This window comes from Bos grunniens, chromosome 17 (genome assembly GCF_055505025.1).
Source record: "Bos grunniens cultivar Pamir isolate PY7600 chromosome 17, Bosgru_T2T1.0, whole genome shotgun sequence".
NCBI lineage: Eukaryota > Metazoa > Chordata > Mammalia > Artiodactyla > Bovidae > Bos > Bos grunniens.
In genome coordinates, this window is record NC_141181.1 from 31,807,990 (window position 1) to 31,825,174 (window position 17,185).

The 17,185-nt window shown below is 37.4% G+C and overlaps 1 protein-coding gene across 5 annotated transcripts in view; it reads left to right on the forward strand.

Moving 5' to 3' along the window:
- Positions 1-17,185, forward strand: part of LOC147355172 (uncharacterized) — an 814,003-nt gene that overhangs the window by 777,095 nt on the left and 19,723 nt on the right. For 2 of the 5 annotated variants that reach the window (XR_015144338.1, XR_015144348.1), the window contains 2 exons: positions 12,340-12,431; positions 16,299-16,765. The exons of 2 other annotated variants lie outside the window; for them this stretch is intronic. Coding sequence is in view for 1 of the 3 variants with exons in the window: in XM_086346822.1 (XP_086202948.1) it covers positions 12,340-12,344 (5 nt within the window). In the remaining 2 variants the exon portion in view is untranslated. Of the gene's footprint in view, positions 1-12,339; positions 12,432-16,298; positions 16,766-17,185 lie in introns of those variants that run through there. One more of the 5 variants, XM_086346822.1, reaches the window with a different exon arrangement.

Sequence of the window (17,185 nt, forward strand, 5' to 3'; positions counted from 1 at the left end):
GTGCACAAAAACATGTTGCAAGTCCCCAAAGAAAATAATTTTACACTGTGATTTCTATATTCAGTTAAAATATCCTTTAGGATTAAAGGGGAAATAAGGATATGTCCAGGTCAAGGAAAATTTAAAAATTCACCGCTCACAGACCTACTGATAAAAGCTGACTGAAGCTCTCCGATAAAAATAAGACAATGATAGAAAAATGACTGGAACTTTAGAAAATAGTAAAAAGAAACAGAGTGGGTGAAAATATGGGTAAAAACTTTTCAGGAGGTTCTTAAATTGTATTTGATCAAAGCAAAAATTACATCTATTATATTGCTCAGTATATGTAGAGAGAATGACTGAGACCATATTTAAAGCAGGAAGAGTAAATGGATCTTGTAATAAAGAATCTATGCCATATGGTGTCCCACCAGCCTTAACAGTCTTCACAACTGCCAGCAGTTTCTTAACCACATCCACCTTTATCCAGAACACAAGTATAATATTTCATTGCTGGTATCCTCCTCCAAGGAGATTTGATACACTTATTAGGACATATAAATGGTAACAAAGGAGCTCACATACAGAGATGGACTGCTGTCCAACACGGTAGAAGCCTCACCACCTTAGTTTTTTGATTTGCCAAGAGTTACTCTATCTCTGACACTGACAAAAAGTGAAAAGTCACTCAGGTGCTTCTGAGTCTTTGTGACCCCTTGGACTGCAGCCTGGCAGGCTCCTCTGTCCACGGAATTGTCCAGGAAAGAGTACTAAAGTGGGTTGCCATTTCCTTCTCCAGAGGATCTTGCCAATCCAGGGATTGAACCCACCTTGCAAGCAGAATCTTTACCATCTGAGCCTCCAGGGAAGACCTTGACATTGTCAAGAAACAGCTATTTACCCTCTCAGCATCCACAATGTGAAAACAAATCCAACGTATTTAAGTCTTTTGGATCTTGGAAACATATTCCTCACTTATAAATTTTACTTCAGCCCCTATGTTGGTTTGTATAGTCACTAAATTGTTTCCTACTCTTTGTGACCCCATGGACTGTAGCCTACCAGGCTCCTTTATCCATGAAATTTTCTCCAGGCAAAAAGAATGGAGTGGGTTGCCATTTCCTTCTCCAGGGGATGTTCCTGGCCCAGGGATAAACCTGAGTCTCCTGCATTGGCATGCAGATTCGTTACTGCCTAGCCACCAGGGAAGACCTAAGCCCATATAGGCTGTTGCAAATCAGACCACCTTGAATGTAATTTCCCAGAAGTCTCTAGAATCTGTCCAAATTGAATAAAAATATCACTCCCACTGTATCCCTGAGACTTCTTTACCATAATTCAGTTCAGTCGCTCAGTTGTGTCCAGCACTTTGGGACCCCATGGACTGCAGCATGCCAAACCTCCCTGTCCATCACCTACTCCTGGAGTTTACTCAAACTCATGTCCATTGAGTCAGTAATGCCATCCAACCATCTCATTCTTTGTCATCCCCTACTCCTCTTGCCTTCAATCTTTCCAAGCATTAGGGTCTTTTCAAATGAGTCAGTTCTTCCAATCAGGTGGCCAAAGTATTGGGGTTCCAGCTTCAGCACAGTCTTTCCAATGCATATTCAGACTGATTTCCTGTAGGACTGACTGGTTGGATCACCTTCCTGCCCAAGGGACTCTCCAGAGTCTTTTCCAACACCACAGTTCAAAAGCATCAATTCTTTGACACTCAGCTTTCTTTATAGTTCAACATCCATACATGACTATTGCAAAAACCATAGCTTTGACTAGACAGACCTTTCTTGGCAAAGTAACATCTCTGCTTTTTTAGTAAGCTATCTAGGTTTGTCATAGCTTTTCTTCCAAGGAGCAAGCGTCTTTTAATTTCATGGCTGCAATCACCATTTGCAGTGATTTTGGGGCCCCCCAAAAATAAAGTCTGTCACTGTTTCCACATCTATTTCCCATGAAGTGATGGGACCAGATGCCATGATCTTCATTTTCCGAATGTTGAGCTTTAAGCCAACTTTTTCACTCTCCTCTTTCACTTTCATCAAGAGGCTCTTTAGTTCTTCACTTTCTGTCATAAGGGTGGGGTCATCTGCATATCTGAGGTTATTGATATTTCTCCTGGCAATCTTGATTCCAGCTTATGCTTCATCCAGTCCAGCATTTCTCATGATGTACTCCGCATATAAGTTAAATAAGCAGGGTGACAATATACATCTTTGAAATACTCCTTTCCCGATTTGGAACCAGTCTGTTGTTCCATGTCCAGTTCTGTTGCTTCCTGACCTGCATACAGATTTTTCAGGAGGCAGGTCAGGTGGTCTGGTATTCCCATCTCTTTAAGAATCTTCCACAGTTTGTTGTGATTCTTTACGATAGAGCTTTTTGCAATCTGTCCTTAGGCCTCCACAACTCCACTCTTTTCACATGCTAGCAAAGTAGTGCTCAATATTCTGAAAGATAGGCTTCAACAGTGTGTGAATTGAGAACTTCCAGATGTTCAAGATGGCTTTAGAAAAAGCAGAAGAACCAGAGATCAAATTGCCAATATCCGTTGGATCATAGAAAAAGTCACTTTCTTAAAAAAGAAAAAGAGAATTCCAGAAAAACATCGATTTATGCTTCATTGACTATGTTAAAGCCTTTGATTGTGTAGATCACAAGAAACTGTGGAAAATTATTAAGGAGATGGGAACACTAGACCACCTTATCACCTCCTGAGAAACCTGCATGTAGATTAAGAAGCAACAGTTAGAACTGGACATGGAACAACAGACTGGTTCCAAATTGGTGAATGAGCATGTCAAGGCTATATACTGTCACCCTGTTTATTTAATTTCTATATAGAGTACATCATGAGAAATGCTGGGCTGGATGAAGCACAAGCCCAAATCAAGATTGCTGGGAGAAATACCAATAACCTCAGATATGCAGATGACACCACCCTTATGGCAGAAAGTGAAGAGAAACTAAAGAGCTTTTTGATGAAGGTGAAACGAGAGCATGAAAAAGCTGGCTTAAAACTCAACACTCAAAAAGTGAAGATCATGGCATCTGGTCCTATCACTTCATAGCAAACAGATGGGGAAATGATGAAAACAGTGAGAGACTCTATTTTCTTGGGCTCCAAAATCACTGCAGATGGTGACTGCAGCCACGAAATTAAAAGATGCTTGTTCCTTGGAAGAAAAGCTCTGACAAACCTGAACAGCCTGTTATAAAGTAGAGTCACTTCTTTGCTGACAAAGGTCTGTCTAGTCAAAGGCATGGTTTTTCCAGTAGTCACGTATGGATTGGTGAGTTGGACCATAAAGGAAGATGAGAGCTGAAGAATTGATGCTTTTGAGCTATGGTGTTGGAGAAGACTCTTGAGAGTCCACTGGACTACAAAGAGATCAGACCAGTAAATCCTAAAGGAAATCAGTCCTGAATTGGAAGGACTGATGATGAAAGCTGAAGCCCCAATCATTTGGCCACCTGATGCGAAGAGCCAACTCATTAGAAAAGACCCTGATACTGGGAAAGATTGAAGGCAGGAGGAGAAGGGGATGACAGAGGATGAGATCATTGGATGGCATCACCGACTCAAATGGACATGAGTTTGAGCAAGCTCCAGGAGATGGTGAAGGACAAGGAGGCCTGGCATGCTGTAGTCCCTGGGGTCGCAAAGTGTCAGACACAACTGAGCCACTGAATAACTTAGGCCTCCTGGAGATTCTGTACCCACAATAGCCTTAAGTTGCTCATGGCATTCTGGTACAAGACACTGCACCCTTTAGCCCCACATGACACACTAATCTTTAGATAAAAACTATCTGTATACTGAAATTCTCTAGAACAGCAGGCTCTGACAGGATCTGAATCCATACACTATGTACCAAATGGCCTGTTCTGCTCTGGGTCATTATGGTACAGTCTGCAAGCTGTGTATAGCCACCAGTGTCTATTTTTTAAATAAAAATTGTATCTACAGGACAGAGTCAAATCTGAGCCCTCTAGTACACCATATCTATGGAAGTTAGTGGCTTCTACTGTCCTTAAAATCTTACCTTAAGAGCCTACTGCACAGGAGGAAGCCATCCTTTGCCCAGACCTCTTGGCTACATTTGAAACTTTTTGGGATCAAGTGAGTGAACAGCAAGGGAGTTAGTAGGCAGTGGATGATATTGAACCATAACCCATGATGGTCCTTGCTGCTGCTATTCATCCCTTAATCAAGACGTCCCAGATCATCAGCAGGACCCAAAAGTTGTGATGATCAGCCTGTGCTATACTTGTGCTGTGCTTAGTCGGTCAGTTGTGTCCAGCTCTTTGCAACCCCATGGACTGAAGCCTGCCAGGCTCCTCTGTCCATGGTGAATCTTCAGACAAGAATATTGGAGTAGGTTGCCATGCCCTTCTCCAAGGGATCTTCCCAACCCAGGCATCAAACCCAGGTCTTTTGAATTGAAGGCAGATTCTTTACCGTCTGAGCCACCAGGGAAGCCTGACAATTGGCCTAACTTTTAATCTTAACACTGCAGACCCTGGAAAAACTGCCCCACCTGCACATGTTAAAAGGCTCTTGGGATATTTTCACTGATCTTAACTACTTGGACCAGCCAGCAACAGCAATTTCTTATCCAAGACTGCCTCCTTTGGGATAAAGAACACTGTGAAACTCCTGTCTCATGCTGCTGCTGCTAAGTCACTTCAGTCGTGTCCGACTCTGTGGGACCCCATAGACGGCAGCCCGCCAGGCTCCCCCGTCTCTGGGATTCTCCAGGCAAGAACACTGGAGTGGGTTGCCATTTCCTTCTCCAATGCATGAAAGTGAAAAGCGAAAGTGAAGTCGCTCAGTCGTGTCCGACTCTTAGCGACCCCATGGACTGCAGCCTACCAGGCTCCTCCATCCATGGGATTTTCCAACAAGAGTACTGGAGTGGGGTGCCATTGCCTTCTCTGCCTGTCTCATAGATATCCAAAATATAAATTGAAGGTGAAAAAATGCCTCTGCATTTGATGGCCACATTACAAGGTCCCACCAAGACACTCAGTGACCATTAATAGTGACCAACGCACACATTTCACTTCACAGAATACTTACATTTGAGTTCTTGAATGAAACATTCAACAGAAAATTCACCTTCCTTACCTTTTTTATTTCCTTTTTCCCTCCCTCCTTTCAACTTCCTTACTAGCTCTGGGCAATGAATATGTGTAAACATGTCTTAATGACACAATTTCAATAAAACATGGTGTATTTCAGTTACCTCACAAACATTAGGGGTAAATGCAATGAAAAGTCTGAATTTACTTTTGACATTTGATAGATAACGATGTTTATGCCTCAATATTCCCCACTCCACCATTATACCACATCTAGGGAAGTTGATATCAAAGCCCAAGTATTCTGTTCTTTGGGAATTTCAAAACTATACAAGCCCCAGATCACACATAACAATCTTATTCCAATTCCAAAGATAATCATTAAATGTCTTTAACAGTTGAGGATTAAGCATAATTCTTATATAATAATTCTTCATAATTATACCTTAGCCAAAATTCTTTTCCAGTTCTCTCAAGTTATTTGTGGACCTGCTTGGGAGCTTTTTTGCTCATTATGTGACTGGAAATAAACATTTCATACCTTTTCTGGGCACACATGATATTACCAGTCTAGATATCTGAGCCAATTGTAGACTGGGTGGGGGTCCACCACTCCTCTATGAGCTGACTTTAACAGACCATTTATGAAGTAGGCTTTCAACAGCTAACCTGGAGGGGTAAAATGTCAATATTAGTAGGCTGTAACAAGTTATGTTAAAGAATCCTAAAAAATAGAATATTGAAATAACCCATCAGTTCAGTTCAGTCTCTCAGTTGTGTCTGACTCTTTGCACCCCATGAATCACATGAGGCACACCAGGCCTCCCTGTCCATCACCAACTCCCAGAGTTCACTCAAACTCATGTCCATCAAGTCGGTGATGCCATCCAGCCATCTCATCCTCTGTCGTCCCCTTCTCCTTCTGCCCCCAATCCCTCCCAGCATCAGGGTCTTTTCCAGTAAGTCAACTCTTTGCATGAGGTGGCCAAAGTTCTGGAGTTTCAGCTTCAGCATCCTTCCTTCCAAAGAACACCCAGGACTGATGTCCTTTAGAATGGACTGGTTGGATCTTCTTGCCGTCCAAGGGACTCTCAAGAGTCTTCTCCAACACCACAGTTCAAAAGCATCAATTCCTTGGAGCTCAGCTTTCTTCACAGTCCAACTCTGGAGGTCAAAAAAAGAGAACCAGGGGAATGAGAAAAAGGAAACACACAAAAAACGAGTAATACAATATCAGATGTAATTATCCAAATATAGAGATTCCAGAATGGATTCCTTTGAAAGATCCAATTGTATACCATCTAAGAAACTCACATTAAATACAGTGACACAGCTAAACATAAAAAAGAGGAAAAATATCCATCATACTAATGTCATCAATTAATAAGCAGGAATAATTTTATTCATATTAAAATACACCACATAGCAAGGATAATTACTAGGGACAAAGAGGGACATTATACAATGATAATAGGCTTAATACACCCCAAAGACATAGTGATCCTAAATGTATAAACACAAAACAAGAGATCTTCAACATACATGATGAAAATAACACTTGATAGGGATGAAAGAGGAAATTGACAAATAAGCAATTACTGGGGACATCAGTGCCCCACATTTAATTTTTTCCACAGTACTGGACAAAATTTAGTAAAGATATAGAAGAACTGAATAAGACTATCAATCAAAAGAATATAGTTGATATTTATAGACTGCTTCACCTCCAAAATGTAGACTACACATTCTTTTCAAGCATCCATAGATTTACCATTCTAAATCATATCCAGGTTTGTAATATAAACATTGACACATTTATCACAATTGAAATCATACAAACTATATTCTTCGATCAAAATGAAACCAAACTGGAAATTAATAATAGAAACAGGGAAATATAAGGAAACAGGAAAAATGACAGAAAAGATACTAAACACTTGGAATGTAAACAACATGCTACTAAACAACCCATACCTCAAAGATTATATCTCAAAATAAATAGAAATATATACATAGGTCTAAATGAAAGTTAAAATATTTTATATCGAAAATGTGTGGATGCAACTAGAGCAGTAAAAAGAGGGAAATATTTAGCACTAAATGCTTTCATTAGAAAAGTTTCTAATCAGTAATCTTAATCCCTGACACTAAATTGGACCAACAAGGTCAAAAAAAAAAAAAAAAAAAACCCAAAGTAAGCAGAAGGAAGGACAATAGTAATACAAATAAGAGCAGGATAAAATGAAATTGAAAAATGGGAAACGGTAAAGAAGAATTAATGAAACCAGAAGTTATTTTTTTAAGAAACAATATCATATATGAAATGAATCGCCAGTCCAGGTTCGATGCATGATACAGGATGCTTGGGGCTGGTGCACTGGGATGACCCAGAGGGATTGTACCGGGAGGGAGGTGGGAGGGGGGTTCAGGATGGGGAACACGTGTACAGTAGTGGCGGATTCATGTTGATGTATGGCAAAACCAATGTAATATTGTAAAGTAATTAGCCTCCAATTAAATAAATTTATATTTAAAAAAATAAAAGTAAAAAAAAAAAAAAGAAGAAACAATAAAAATAGCATGCCTCTAACAAAACTGGGACTTCCCAGGTGGTGCTAGTGGTAAAGAACTCACCTGCTAATGCAGGAGATGTAAGAGATGTGGGTTTGATACTTGGATGGGGAAGGTCCCCTGGCGGAGGAAATGGCAACCCACTCCAGTATTCTTGCCTGCAGAATCCCATGGACAGAGGAGCCTGGCAGGCTACAGTTTATAGGGTCACAAAGGGTCAGACATGACTGAAGCGACTTAGCACACACTAACAAAACTGTTAAGAGAAAAAGACAGATGACACAAATCACAAATGTGAGGAATGACATGCCCATCAAGTTAAAATTCAAGTTTAGGTCTGACAATTGAAATTACCAATCTTGTGTTTACTTTCTATGTGGTAGAAGCCTGACCCAAGCAGATTTCTCCCTGTTCCAATATACACAAATAGAAAGAAACAAAGCAACTAACTGAAACAAATAAAAACATCCAAATGAAATTATTGATTTGAGTAAGGATCAGCAATTTTAATAAATTGGTTTAGGAGGGGGCCAGATAATTTTATAATAGCAACATAGAACTATGCACATAACTTTGCAAAGGGAAAGCATACACAGGGAAAGAATTGGATTGCTTTTATTGTAATCCAGTAGTAAGTCAGATATATATGTGTAACAGATAACATCCATGATGTATTCACGTCAAAGTTTAATATCAGATCATCAGGAGGAACAGGGAATAAACAAACTAGACTTCATCATACAGATGCAATGAGACAAATAACAAATATAGGGCAGTCTGTGGAATAGCAGGCCTGATCTCTTCAATAAGTTAATATCTGGAGAAGGGACTGAACTGTATGAAAGGGAGCCAGAAACATTCAACACAGTGTGATACCTGCTCCTGAGTTTGGTACTTATTTTGACAAACCATATTAAAAGGACATTTTTTAAATTGTGCCTGTTTTTATAAACCAGGGTATGCTCTGTAAAAAAAATAAAATAACCAGCACATATATTAAAATATTCCTAGACATTAAAAAAAATTAAATATGAGGAATGAAATGGGATATCACTACAGATTTTACAACCACTGGAAAAATCATACAGGATACTTTAAAACAATTATATGTTCATAAATACAACATCTTAATACAAATTACCAAAACTCAACCAAGAGGAAATAACCTGAGTTGTTTTGTAATTACTAAAGAAATTGAATTTGTAATTTTAAAAGTTCAATAATACCAAACTTAATACCAAATTCTATTTCAGTACATAATTTGCCATTCACTGGAAAAGTGTCAATTTTTTTAATCTCTTCTAGAAAATAGAAGAGAAAGGAACACTTCTTAACTAGTTTTTATTGGGTTAGTGTTGTCATAATAAAACTAGAGAAAGGCAGTAAAAAATGAAGACAACTATGGAGTAATATCTGCATAAATTTAGACACAAAAATTAAGAAAAATATGAAAAAAATCAAAACAAACAATGTATAAAAATAATTATACACAACAAGAAAATAGGACTTACTTCTATTATGGAAGCCTGGCTCAATATTAGAAAATCATATAATGCAACCTATCATATTAACAGGGTAAAGAGAATTCCCTAATGATCCAATGGTTAGAACTCCATTCTTTCACTGCTGAGGGCCTAGGCTCAATCCCTGGTCAGGGAACTAGGATCCTACAAGCCACATAGTGCAGCCAGGGGGGAAAAAACAAAAAACAAAAAACAACCCACCACCAACAAACAAAACAACAGGGTAAAGGGGAAAAAAATCATAAACAAATATAACATCTATTCATGCAAAAATTAAAATTTTAGCAAGTTTAGTAAAGAACTGTCTCAATTTGACATACCATCTACAAAATCATCAGAGCTAACACCAGATTAATGGTGAAAGACAAAGATCAGGAACAAAGCAATAAAATCTGTTCTTGTTATCCTATTCAAGATGCTACTAGACATTCTAACCACTGCAAAAAGGCAAGAAAAAAATCACAGATTAAAAGGAAGAAAATGTTCACTGTTTTAAAATGACATGACTGTCTACATAGAAAATCCCAAGAATCTACAACAGAACTAAGACTACTTTGACAGTGACAAATACAAGATCAATGCAAAAAATAAAATAAATATTTTTATATAGTAACACTGCACGTGTGGAACCAAAAAAAAAAAGATTCACAACATCATTTAAAATTGCTACAAATAAAAGAAATACCTAGGAAGTTAACAAAGCATGTACAGAATCTGTATGCTGCCAAATATAAAATGCTTATAAAGGTATCAGAGTAGATCTAAATAAACTGATGTTATGTTCATGGATTGGAAGACTAAATATACTAAAGATATCAATTCTCAAATTGATATCAAGGATGACTATAATTCTTATCAATAGCTCAACAAGGATTCTTTTAGACATAGACAAATTTCTTCTAACATGTATTAATACATGGAAAACCACAAGTCCTAGAGCAGCTAAAACAATCTTTTAAAGAAGAAGGAGGGAAGAGGAACCATTCTTCCTTTATATCAGGTGGCTACATCAGTCATTTTAGTCTGTCACTGTGGAAGAGAAAACACAAAGATTAATGACAAAAAATATATGTAACTCAAAATCATGCCCACAAAAATATTTCCAACTGATAACTTGACAGAGATGTAAAAGGCTTTCAATGGAAGAAAGACAGCCTTTTCAACATGTGATGATGTTGCAATTAGATATCCATAGATCAAAAATGGACTTCCCTGACAGCTCAGTTGGTGAATCTACCTGCATTGCAGGAGACCCCCATTGGATTCCTAGGTCGGGAAGATCTGCTGGAGAAAAGATAGGCTACTCACTCCAGGTTTCTCGGGCTCCTATGGTGGTGCAGCTTGTAGAGAAACTGCCTGCAAAGTGGGAGACCTGGGTTCGATCCCTGGGTTGGGAAGGCTACCCATTCCTGTATTCTGGCCTGGAGAATTCCATGGACTGTATAGTCCACAGGGTTGCAAAGAGTTGGACAGTACTGAGTGATTTTCATTTTCACATTCAGATCAAAAACAATCAAAAACAGAAAAAGATCTTGAGCTAAATCTCACATTTTACATTAAATTTAACCCAAAATGGTTTGTAGACTTAAAACACAGAACTATAAATATTTTAGGAAAAAATGTAAAGAAAAAATTTCAATATATGAAGCTAAGGAAAGTGCTCTTAAACTTGACACAAAAAGCACAACCCGTAAAAGGGAATAATGATAAATCAGACTTTGTCAGAATTTAAGACTTTTGTTTTGCAAAAGACCTTGTTAAGAGCATGATAAAACAAGTTGCCTACTGGGAGAAAATATTTTCAAACTCCATATTAGACCAAGGACTAGTTTCTAGAATACATAAAGAACTCTTAAAACTAAACAGTAAAAATAAATAAGCAACCTCTTTACAAAATGAGTAAAAGGCACAAACTTTTCATTTCAATGAGGAGGATACATGGATGTCAAATAAATACAGGAAATGGTCAGCTTTATTATTTATTTGCAAATGTAAATTGAAGCCACTGTGAGCTGTCTCCACATGCCTATCACAAAGGCTAAATAATGACAATAATACATATCGGTGACATTGCAGAGAAACTAGATCACTTATGTATTGCTGTAGAATGTAAAATGGCATAGCCAATACAGAAAATAATTTTTTAAATAAAACAAAACATAAAATTATCACATGATCCGGCATTATTGCTATTTGCAACAAGCCCAAAGAACTGAAAACTTATATTCACACAAAAACTTGGGCATGAACGCTCATAGTTTATCTCTAATAGCCAAAAAGTGAAAACAATCCAATTATCATACAGTGGGAGGAGAAACGATCACTCTTCTCAACTGGGAGATTCTAAATTTTAAAATTTCACTGAGAATAAAACATATTTTTAGCTTTCCTGGTAGCTCAGATGTAATAAAGAATCTGCCTGTAATGCAGAAAACTCAGGTTTGATCCCTGGGTCAGGAAGATCCCCTGGAGAAGGGAATGGCTACCCCCTCCAGTATTCTTGCCTGGAGATTCCCATGGACATAGGAGCCTATTAGGCTACAGTTCACGGGGTTACAAAGAGTTGGACATGACTGAGCTACTAATACTTTCATTTCACCATTAATTGCCATTCCAACATCCAATATAAATGCAAGTGTATGATCATTCCTCTCAACTGGGAGATTCCAAACTTTAAATTTTCAATGAGAATAAAACATATTTTAGTTACAAAAGGCATAAAATAGATGAATGATGAAAAATGCAATTTTTTTTTTTTTTTAGCAATTTAAGGTTAGGAATCACTGAGCAATGTGATTTCTGTCTCATAAAGTAACTAATGGAAAGAGTAAGCCATGCCTGCCTTTTAAGTGTCAGTAAGTTTATTGAAATCTGTACTTTTAAAAAGCTATTCATTTTGCTTTTAGGATTGTATAAGGTAAACTTAACTTTGATTTCCCTGCTAGTAAACAGTGAGATTATTGCAGACATGAATGCCCAGAGTGCAAATTCCCAACTATTTAGAGAATACCAAAGTGGGCCAGTCCTAGTGTACCTACCGGAAATGGAAATTGTTAGTTGCAGTTTTATTACTCCCACTTTGTCTGTCCTACCAAGAGTTTACTCATTTTCATTCATGTATCCATTTATATATTATATATTTATTAAGTGTCTTACTATGAACCATGTACTCTTCCAGACTGAGAGACCTATCAGTGAGAAAAACAGAAAAAGCCCTGTATTAATGACGTTCATGTCCCAGCAGTAGGAGGGAGACAACATGTTAAATAAGTAAGTATATTATATAGTATATGCAGTGGAGACAAATACAGTAAGGAAGGAGAATAGAGAGTGTGGTGAGGAGAAATAGATATTACGAGAAGACCTAACTGAGAAAGTGCTCATTTGAAAACAGTATTGAACTGCATTGAACAAGGCCCTGTGAGTTTGTAGGAAGTGTTATACTTGACTTACTTAAAGCTGTGACAGGAAAGGAAGGCCTTCTTTCATGTCTGCTAACTATTGGAAACTGTCACAGAGCCAGCTGGGGCAGACCAGTGAAAGCCAAGATCAAGAGTCCAACTGGAATGACCTTGAAGACAGTGAATGTCTGGCAGGCACAGACCCAAACCCAGGAGGTTAGAAAACAGATACTGTAACTCCAGAGAGAGATGACGTGCTCCAAGTCTAATGACTCCCGTGGCAACAGGAAAGGAGCAAACAGGGCGTAAAATCCAAGTGCTTAGTCTGAGGTCATCAGCAAGATTTCCAAATAGAGTGGGAAGAAACAGAAAACAAAGACCAAATGGACAGGGTGATTGAAGTGCCAGGGATTCAGACTAAGCTGAGACTGAGTGGCAGGAGGTAAAGTCAAAAGAAGCAGGCACATGTCAGCAGAGAGTTGCAAAAAGGAAGCAAGTTTCTATAAAGTCAGGCAGGTCCACCAGAGAAGCACAATAGGTTCTGACAAAGATCTGAAATAGTGATTATATTCAATATGGTAATTGTGGGTCTGTGTGTTGGGGTGGGTTAGAGAAAAGCAGAATCAAATTCTCTCAGTTCCATAGGAGAACTACAGACGCTTGTTTTACCAGTAAGACTAATGACATTGAGTCAAAATAGAAGTATGTTCTACTTTTGATTTATTGTTGTTCCTTTCTTTAAGTCAAATTATTTTTATGCCTGTTTAAAAAGTATTTTCTATCACTTTTTAATCACAGAAAATGTGAAATTTAAGACATAGAGTAAAATACACAGAAGATTTCCATATATTTTCTTTACCACTGTTATATTCAAACCCAATATTTCACAGAAAACATTACAGAGAATCTGAGTCCCAAGATATATAATGCGATGTTATATTAAAATGAGTCTAGTAGTAAAATACACTTGGGAAATGTTGAGTTAAAAAAGTAATTTTTCTGATGGGTTTTAACTGTAAGAACTACCAGATAAATATTTATATTTGTTGTAAATGTTTGTTTTGTAATAAATTTTGTTAAAAATACACTTGGTATTTAAAGCAGTTTGTTCACAGAAAAATTAAGTGGAAAAACAATTTCATATATTCTCTAACCATTTATTGAACAGTCTCTTGTACTATCAAGATCACACCTTGGATTGCTACATTTATTACAGCCCATGAACCTTTTTCAACATATTATCCATATGTTGTATGGATCCATCCAACCAACATCCATAGTTTACATTAGGGATCATTCTAAGTATTGTTAAGTCCTGTGGGTTTCAACAAATGTCTAATGACATGTATCTACATTTCTCTTTTTCAATGATGATCAAATTTAAGGTTGGTTTATTAAGAGCAGAGGTCACCAATGACTTCCATATTTCTAAATCTAATTGCATTTCAGTTCTCACTCAATGTAGTTAACTTTCAGCAACTTTCATAATGCAGACTTTTTGTTTTCTCACTGTCTTCCAGGACATAATGTTCTCCTGGTTTTCTCTCTACATTTCTAGGTCTCCTTCTATGCCTCTTTTGCTAGCTCAAACTTTTCTGGTCCTTAAGATTAGAAGTTCTATATGGTTCTTTTTATTATTTATTTTTACTTTGGTGATTTTACTCACATTTATAATGTGTTATACAAAGTTATATAAAAGTCAAAGACTCATTTGAAAAGACCCTATTGCTGGGACAGATTGAAGTGGGAGGAGAAAGGGATAACAGAGGACTAGATGATTAGACGGCATCACTGACTCAATGGACATGAGTTTGAGCAAGCTCTGGGAGATGGTGAAGGACAGGGTTGCAAAGAGTCAGATACTACTGAATGACTGAACAACCACCACAAATACAAAGTCATTGCAGACTCATTTGAAAAGATCTTGATGCTGAGGAATATTGAATGCAAAAGAGGAAGAGCGTGGCAGAGGATGAGATGGTTAGATAGCATCACTGACTCAATGGACATGAATTTGAGCAAACTCCAGAGATAGTGAAGGGCAGGGAAGGGAAGCCTGGGGTGCTGCAGTCCACGGGTCACAGAGAGACGGATATGACTTAGTGACTGAAACAACAACAAATACAGAGTCACTACTGACAAATATATACCTGGACCAGAATTTAGTGGAAACACCAATTATATAAATAAACACTTCTTCTTTGTCATTTCTGCTTGTACGTTTCCCCAGGAATAATGTGTGCAAGACTAAGTTTGGGATAATTACCCAAAACCAATCTGACCCATTGTTTTTATGCTCGGGTAAAGAAATCAACAATCATGCAGTTCCACAAATCTTTGATGTCTCCTTTCCCTTCATACGCCATACTGATAGAAATTTCTACCTATTTTCAGTTCAGTTCAGTTGCTCAGTCATGTCCAACTCTTTGTGACCCCATGGACTGCAGCACGCCAGGCTTCCCTGTCCATCACCAACTCCCAGAGCTTGCTCAAACTCATGTCCATCGAATCGGTGATGCCATCCAACCATCTCATCCTCTGTTGTCCCCTTTTACCTATTTTACTCTTAAAATATTTCTCAAATCTATTTACTTCTATTACTATTGTCACTACCTAAATCAATTGCCATCATTTCATCTTGATCACCTAAATAGATTCCAAGTGTCCATCCTATATTTATGATCACTCCTGACAAATCCATTCTCCACAGAGCAGCCTGAATAAATTTCTCAAAACACACCCCTATTTATAATATAGCCATGGGTTCACACTGCTTTTAGGATAAAGGCTGACAATTCTTTAACATGGCCTTCAAAACCTTGCATGGCTTGACCACTGCCCACCTCTTCAGCATCATTTTAAATCCATCTCTCCTTTGTTCTTTATCTCTAGTAACAATGGATTTCTTTGATTTGTTATCATGATATGACTCAACTTACAATGTAAATTACATTGATTGTCCTTTTGTCTACAGTGTATTTTCACATTGCCCAGGTAAGCTCCATTCATATTTGAAGTTGCAGCTCACATATTTCACTTACTCAGGGAAGTCACCTTTGGAAGTCATCCCAGTCAAATGTATTCTAGGTCATTTCTTTGTTATACACGTATACATTGAAATAAGGTCTCCATCTTACTGACTTACTTAATAAGTTAATTTTACAAGTTAAATATAATCCTAAAGAAAACAGTTAATTTTTTAAAAATATTTAAATTATTTTTAGCACATGCTTTTAATTCTTATGCCATTCATTCTATAGCAAGTAAATAAAATATCTTCTATTATAAATTTCAGATGTGATTTATTCAACGGAATATTGAATTGAACACATACCATATACCACTATAAACTCTGGGTTCTGAATATGAAACTATAAATAAAGCAATGGCATTGATAGAGGCTAAATTCAAGGATAAGAATTTATATTTATACAGTCAGACCTCCATATCTGAAGGCTTCACATCTGAGGATTCAACCAACTATGGATTGAAAATGTTCAAAGCAAATTTTCAAAAAGTTCCAAAAAGCAAAACTTAAATTTTCTATGCCCTGGCAGCTGTCTACATAGCATTGACATTGTGTTCACAACTATTCACGTAATATTTACATTGTATTAGTATTACTGGCCATCTAGAGATGCTTTAAAGTATATGAGAGCACATGAATCAGTTATATGCCTACCATGCTAGTTTATATAAAGGACTTGACTGTCTGCTTGAATTTTGTTATCCACAGGGGTCCTGAAACCAATGAATCCTCCCCGCTCTGCACAGATTAGGAAAGATGACTGTATGTATGGAAAAGAACACATCAAAAAAATAAATAGACATTAAAATGGCTTTGGGAGTGGACATACTGAGAATTGAAACCAATCTAGTATATTAAGCAATAATGAGGCTGGATATAGTTTCTGTCCATAGGATTTTGTCCAGTGCTGCAACCAAGTGAAAATAATTTAGCTGCTTGCTTCAGAAAATATCTTGTCTTACTCTGACCACCAATTTAAATCTACTGCAGTATAAACTCTGCACAATTACAATCATTTCCTCACCTAACATGAACTCAAAAATCTCTCAGATAAGAAAATAAATATGAATATCTGTCAAAGTAATATTTAGCAAACCTAATAAAGTTAGTTTTGCCTAGTGTGATAAGTTGATTAAATCATGTCTGACCCTTTGTGACCCTATGGACTGTAGCATGCTAGGCTCCTCTGCCCAAGGGATTCTCCAGGCAAGAATACTGGAGTGGGTGGCCATTCCCTTCTCCAGGGGAACTTAGTTTTGTCTTAGGAATACCATTTGGGATTTGATTTTCTTTTTTTCTTTTTGGTGTTAGAGAAGAGTCAATAGTTAGAAATATTATTGGAAAATATATTTGAATACTAATGGTAAGTGAAGTAGATAAGAAAACAAGAGGGGTGTTACTGCAAAGGTGCTTGAGAATTGATTTTAAAAAGTGTGTTCTAGAAAAAAAAAAATAAAAAGTGTGTTCTAATTTGGGAAGAGGGTGCCAAGATGCAAGTGGGGTCTGGCAAGTGAACTCATTTGGGATATTTTACTAAGTTTTGATGCACAGAGGTACCCAGGAAAAATAAAAGCTTAAAAGCCCTATATTGGCAA